The 7,471-nt window shown below is 38.1% G+C and overlaps 1 protein-coding gene across 1 annotated transcript; it reads right to left on the reverse strand.

Moving 5' to 3' along the window:
* Nucleotides 1-337: 337 nt before the first annotated feature.
* Nucleotides 338-7,140, reverse strand: LOC135166771 (uncharacterized). The gene is made up of 7 exons (XM_064129331.1): nucleotides 7,130-7,140; nucleotides 7,020-7,024; nucleotides 6,783-6,932; nucleotides 4,333-4,493; nucleotides 4,112-4,214; nucleotides 3,193-3,617; nucleotides 338-1,661 (listed from the first exon to the last, which is right to left on the reverse strand). The coding sequence occupies exons 1-7, from the start codon at nucleotides 7,138-7,140 to the stop codon at nucleotides 1,443-1,445; spliced, it is 1,074 nt and encodes a 357-aa protein (XP_063985401.1). The 3' UTR covers nucleotides 338-1,442.
* Nucleotides 7,141-7,471: the final 331 nt, after the last annotated feature.

Here is a 7,471-nt window from a genome sequence, read left to right on the forward strand (position 1 = left end):
CGATGTTAACGTTTTTTCACTGGCAAATAATTAATGTCAAGTGTTGGAGAGTATTTTATCCACTAAGGAAGCATCAAAATTCCATAGATTAAAAAAAAAATAATGTTGCGATAACATTGGTTGTAAGGGTGGACGATTTATTGCGATAATTATCTGCTCGATTTATTCAATTGAATTAATTATCATTGTTAAGAATTGATCGCGATTTTTGAGGGTTCAAATGTATGATTAAATCACGAATAAGATTTAATGAAAAATAAAGAGGTAATTATTTTATTAATGAAAAAAAAATAAATAAAAAGTTGAACCTAAGAATTTTTATTCATTGCGGATGAATTGGAGACGATGAAATTATTGTAAAATTCTATTTCAGTATTGATATTAATTTTTATCGTCAATAAAATTTATCAGTTATTTATCAACTCGCCATTATCGTGATTTAATCCAATCAATTGTGATGCGAGTGAGAAAAAAAGTAGGAGAGAAATTATAAATTTTATTGTAATCGTTGATAAATGCTCGACTTCTTGGGTGTAGATAACGGAGTGATTGTTGCTGGAAAATGGCGTAAAATCGTTAAAAGTTGGAGAGAGAAATGTATTATTCAATTTTCACAAAGTAATTCACAAATGACAAATGAAATGATTATGATTAACAAAAATTATTGTACCACGGCCCGAGCGTTGTGTTACGACGAGCTAGCTGGTTTGTAAATAAAACAACAAACTATTTGATTCTTTGAAGTAACATGTTTTTATAATCCTTCCTCAATTAAATATTACCGAGGGCTTTATAAAAAAATTACAACAACAGCCAACTTGTATTTACTCAGCCTGTTTTTATTAAATAGACTACAAAATATCACTGCAACTTTTGCCAATTAATATCTATTTCCATGTCTCTAGAAATACCCCTACTATGTACACTTAAAGCTAATCGATACTGACCGAGTCAATTTGACGGTGGCACATCGTCATGTTGTCTCAAATATTCCAATGATTTTGTTTTCAACTCGAGCAAGCGCCAGCGCAGTAAAAATCCATTATTGAGTGATTAAGGGGAGGCTGTTACGAGTTTTTTTGTTCTCTTACTATTGAGGGGGGAGATTTATCTGCATCGGACATTGATTATATCTGTCGAAAAATTAATAACTAATGCAAAAACAAAAACTCTTAATTTATCCCTCAGACGCTCAAAAGATTCAGTTTTTTTAACCGAAGTTTTTCTCATACAAAATTATCATTGAATTAAAATATCTTTAGCTTCCCAGAGGCAACAAAAATCCCCAATTAATTTTTGTGTTAATTGTTCACCAGGAAGATGTCACTGGCTTAAAACTCGTAGAAGTAACCCCTTAAAAAATTAACGTACAGTTCAACTTACATATTATTAACTATCTCACCTATAACTCCCACACAATCTAACTTTGACATTAAATTGTTTCACGATACACAAGGGAGTTGTTCGTAATTGATGCACATACCAATCATGTCTTCCATTGACGTGAAATTCTCATTTCCTGTGCCAAACGCCACCCTTATATGGAATGGAGTGGCCGATGTTTCCACACGGCAATTACCCTCAGTGTCCATCTCCCCGGGTCCACAAAGTGATGTACCACAATGCTCAAGGTCACAGACACCAGCGCCATCATTGCCCGGCTGTAACCATGAGAATACGTTATCGGTGTAAGTGAAAAATCCATTTAAAGTCAGACGACTTTATCATGCTCGAGTAGTTAGACATGGTAATCAGGTAAATTTGTAATGAGTGTTTGAAGAGGGCATCGAGAGCACTCACAGAATACCTGATGATGGTATTAAACGACTAGTGTCTGGTAATTGCCCCTCTAGATTCGTTTTGCATGACTAATTATTGTATATTGTTGAGAGTACGACTCGAGAATTTTGTCCCTAGATTTTTTTTTTTCACGGGGAGAGTATGGAAATTACCTATGAATTTTTTATCCCCCCCAGTCTCACTCAAAGTTAAATAATTTTTTCCCCTTTGACGTTTAGACTAAATATTCTGGAATATTCAAGACTTTTTTTAAATTCACCTGTATATTTCCCAACATTTGTTATAGAAAAAAAGTGATACTTCTCCAGGGGATGAATTTATAGAGGAGCGAATAATCGAGTTGATTTTTTTTCTTCTTTTCCAGCGAATAGTTAACGAGAACAATTATCGAGTCAGCCTAATTTAATTCCCCTCTTGATGTGTGTGGAGATGCGTTAGTCATTCTCATTGTGCTGCCGCAATTCTAATTTATCCTCGAGGGGATGGAATAAATTTGAGGAGGATTACAGGACTGGTTTAGTGGAATTTAATTACTCAGTGAAGATTAATCATATCGATTTTAAAGATGAGATGAAAATTCCAGTTTACAGAATTTTCCGGCAAATTTTCGCTGAACTATTTCAATACCCAAAATTGAATTACCAACTGATTTATTAATTCTAGTTACTCTAGATAGTTCACTGTATCCCAGACATTTCAATGCAACTCTCGGAAACTTCGTCTGTAAATACAGAAATTCGAATGTCTTGATTCAACGATCGATTGAATATTTGAATGAATTTGTGATTCTGACGTGACCCTAATACACACTCGTCAATTCCGGGTTTTTGATTATTTTTCTTGATCCACAAAAATTATTCTCGCAATTAATTCAGTAACGAGTTGTTAAAGCAAGATGAGTTGACTCCCCTCAGTCGATTGTTCGTGCTATATCTTCGAACCTGAAAAACCCAGTAAATTAATCATAATCACATTTGTTACACTCCTCAATTAATAATAAAATTTTGTTGACTCCCTTCCTAGATTCCGAGACCATCAAAAACAGGCCAACATTCGACAGTGACAACAGCCCTTCCCCTTCGCTGATGACTTGCAATTAAAAATTAGTGCGTCACATGACCATCATTTTGCATCAGCTCATACTGGCGATCATCAGTCGTTTATCAGGACCCGAGGTGTGACAACTGTTGGTGGACAGGGGGTTAAAAGCGTCGAAATGCTGGAGGGATGAGGTATTGCGCCATGTAAAATCAATGCAATTGAATAATTCATGAGGATCGAGGTACGGAAGTCAGTTGTGGGACTACCGTTCCCTACATTGAACGTAAAGATCGATGAACACGTGTGTACATATCTCCACAAAGTATATCCACATATGAAGTGTATACATACCGTTATGAATTCCTCAAAGTCGCATGGGATGAGAACGCGATCACTGCATCGTCTGACAGGAGTGGTATCATCACTACCAGCCCCAGAGCCATCTCCCAGGCCCACCTGATCACTCTGGTTTCCAGTTAATCTACTGGGACCTATCTTGAATGAATCACTGCTGCACGGTGAATATGCAATGCTGCACATCCCTCTCTCCTGACGTATGCACAGCAGATAATCCTGATTCGATAAGTATCGGCCGTTTGGTAAGTAGTTTAACGTTTTTAGAGTACCACGTGGTGTGTCAAAGTATTGGAGACAGCCAGCTGGTGCACGTTGCTCGAATGGCAATTGAACTATTGACATTTCCCACATTCGGGATTGCAGACTGCTGGGTAGAATGAAGTCAAGGGTCACTGGACCCTCCGACACGTCCACGTACACTTTGAATGAATAATAATGGATATAGAAGTATTTAGATATATTTCTTAGAATTTACTGGAGTTTACATTTAAAACTGTTTATTAAAAATTAATTTACAGTTGGATTGAATAGGTCTTTGTGCGATTCGCAAGTCCAATTCGCAAGTCCAATAGCCAATAATGGATTTGAAGGTTTCAGACGTAGAATAAAGCAAAATTACTAATTACTAAATTGATATATTTGTTTACTGCGCAGTATATTCGACAATTTTAAAAATAAAATCCAGAGAATTTTTTCAAATTATTCTTTGATATGATGCGCTCGCTAGAGGGGTGATATAAACCATAGATACAACCCCATTCATTCCACTCGTGGAAGCATGACAGCCACAGAAATTACGGAGACTCAATTGTCCCGCATACATCTCATTTGAACTTCATTGTCTTCTCACCGCAAAAATGCAAATGCCCTGTTATTTCGTACCCGATAAATATGTAAAATTGTTTATGCTTACTGTGCTGTCCACTATTCCACCCGCAAAGTTGGTATATTCGATCGCCACTCGTGATTTCCATTATGTCCTCGTCGCATCCACCGGTTCGTCTGTTCGGCTGACCCTGTTCATCGGAAATGTACTTTAGTTTTCAATCTTATTTGCTTTTTTAATACTCGAAAAAATGGAAATCAATATCCGCGTGTTCCTCAGGGGAATATGGAATGGAGATGTCGACTTACGATATTAAAATGCAAAAAATCGATACGGAGCTGGCTGACTTGGGGCTCTATCTTTCTGATGATCACTGAACAATTCATGGGCTGATCGATGAGGTTTGGGAATCCCGGGCTCAACACGTACGTCAGGTTATTACCAACTTCACTGTTGCAACTCGCTGTAACTGCCAATCAAATTCATATTTTCATATTCATCTGTATTATTTCAGATAGTTAACGAAAAGCAGAAAAAGTTTACGGGCAACATGAGTAATGGAGACTCTCGGGAAAAATAGAGGCCATGGTGGTGAATAAATTCGTAAAGTGCAAGACATTTTTCCGGATTTCAAGTTTACTAAAGTTGTTGCAAAGTTTTTCCAGTAACAGCGCCACCAATTTATAAGAAATCTTTTGTTGAATGTTTGCTACAAGTTTTAAAATTTTCTTGAAATAGTTTTGGCGGACATTCCTTATGGCTTGTCACTCACAATTGAAATGAAAAACTTGGCAAGAAAATTTCATTTTCCAGGTCGTTGAGTCTTCATTTATTTCGAGTCCAGTTGTTATTGTTTCTCATAAATTCCGGATAAAAATATTTTCACTCGCTGGGAAGCGACGGGGGATAATTCAATCGTCCTGAGAAATTGAATAATATATTCACAGGGAGGCATGTGTTTCCTTGATTACGAAGAGAAAAATAACCAGAATTCCCCAAGAGTCCTACTACCGCCGAACTAAGAGCCGAAAAAAAAAAGTGCCCACAGTTGGGGAAAATAAAAATCCGCCTGGTATCTGTATTTATGCATTCCACGTGGAAACCTCGGATGGTTTAACCACTCTTTCCTCATATTCATTTTTTTTTATTCACCATTCACTTCGTTCTCGTTTTTCGTGCAATTTCGCCTCAACTCCCTACTCCCTTGCACTTCTGTGAAGTCCCTCAGCTGTTCAACCAAACACATCACAATCTGGAAGAGAGAATATTTGAACAAGAGGTGGGGGGAAAGGGGGAGAGGGGAAAAGTGAGCGTTGAAAAATTCACGATTCACCGCTGAGTCTGTTTGGGTTGCAATAAAAAAAAAAAGGAAAAAATCGTGGATGTAGGCCTTGGTCCCTTTAAAGCTGAACCGACCGACGAATTTCCCAAGTGACAACTGGTTGAGATGTGGAAGGAGCTACCAAGATTCACTACCACGATAAAGGAGTTGAGTGGGTGGGTGGGTTGGGGGTAAAGGGGTTGGCAAACCGGTCGTGAACCTCAACGGTATACCTAGACCGAAGAAAGGCACGCGAGTAACGTCAACGTGGTTGTAAACAAGGTACTTGGAGTGGTGATGAGATTGGTCCATTTGGGGGAATGATTCAGGGTTATGTAGCGGTGAATTTGAATGCTTGAGGTCGGTGGGGTATTGGTGAGGATGATCAAAGATTTTGGGGATTGATGGGTTATTTATTGTAATGAAGATGGTTTGCGGAAGTTCACACAGAGGATTTTTGACTTTTCTTTTTATTTTTTTGCGGAAATATTCTGGGAAAATGGAGGATACGGAGAGGTCGTTTGTGAGCCCCAAATTGGGCGAGCGGAATGGGAGCCTCGCCGGCCATCTTGACGTACGTGAAAGGCGTAGCAAAATGGCGGGGAAAGGACTCCATAGAAGATCAGCTGTTTCAATCAGTGGGATTAAGGGTACCCTAGCTATTTCACTTTTTTTTTCTTTATTAATTCAACTTGGATTTGTTAGGATTTGTTCTATCATTTTTTATTTGAGGTTAAATGAAGAAGTGTTATAAATCTTTTAAAAATTCCTATCTACCCTATTCCTTTCTATCCTCGGCACGGGGAGAAAGAATTTCTAAAAATTACGTGCCTCCTCCGTAATCGAGTCAAAACAGTGTACAGTAAAAATGACGAAACAGTTACACATTTTTTCGTTGAACCTTCCGTACTTTTTCTTGAACGTTCCGGACTTTTTCCAGAAAGTCCTCTGAAAAAGTGCGTAACTGTTCCACAATTTTTACCGGACAAATGCTCCTGCTATGAAAAATTTAATTGCTCAGTTGTATTATTAAAAAAACTTTTAGATAATCGTGTGAATGGCTCGGTTAATCGAATGTGGGACAGTCCGACAAAACTCTCGACGAGGCAATACCGAGTAACTGTACCTCGTCTTGGCCGGTCAATGCCGCAATGAATTCCATACCCGTTTTAAGATCCTTATCTATCGCTCATTCTTCATTAAATTTATGCGTATAAACTTTTTATGATGGGGGCAACTTTATTTCCACGATGAAACGATAGTATCGCAATGCATCTTCGCTGACACTATTTGCACCGGCTACCTGTTCCCCCCATTCACCGGATATCACAACGAAAAACGTGACTCAGGAAGCGATTCCTGGAAAATTCAATCGACTGAATGTCTTGTGTTTACCCGCCATTTTTATCCTTACTTTAACGATAAATATTTACTCACATACACAACAAACACCGAAACCAAGGGCGCATGGACCGTGTGATGTTCCTTGTTGAATTCGGCATTCGTACGTGTTCATGCATGTGCCGCGCCGACGTTTGTCATCCGTAAGACACTCCTCCTCTACTGGTACAGGGAAAAAATTCAATACTGGAACAGAGAAAATTGGAGGGGAAAAAAAGTGAATTACTTGTCACTCTTGATTTATTGAGGAATTATTTGGCGGAATGGACTGACACGACCTGTGGGGGTGTCATAACACGTAATGAGTGGTATTAGGGAAACAACTGTTATGCCCCTCCATCAACTGTTATTGAACGCTATCAAGATTCAGATGCGGTCGTAACGATTGTGTCATTCGAAAAAAAATGGGTAGAGTTATTCAGGAAGAGAAAAGTCCGAAAAATTCTCGCTCTCAGGACCAGAAAGCGTATTTTAATTGAAACAAAAAATGAAAATTTAAGATCAACGCGGAGTGTTTTTTGTTAATCTAATTAATAAATTTTCTGGCACTAGCAGGAGAATTTTTGATTCTTTTCCTGCGCGGAGAGAAAAATTCTTTAAAAATGACGTGCCTGTTCCGTAATCTTTGGGTAAAAATTACGCATTTTTCCACAGAACGTTCCAAAATTTTCCTGAAAGTTCACTGAAGAAGTGCACAGAAAGAAATTTTGGATAAATATTAGACC

This window comes from Diachasmimorpha longicaudata, chromosome 10 (genome assembly GCF_034640455.1).
Source record: "Diachasmimorpha longicaudata isolate KC_UGA_2023 chromosome 10, iyDiaLong2, whole genome shotgun sequence".
NCBI lineage: Eukaryota > Metazoa > Arthropoda > Insecta > Hymenoptera > Braconidae > Diachasmimorpha > Diachasmimorpha longicaudata.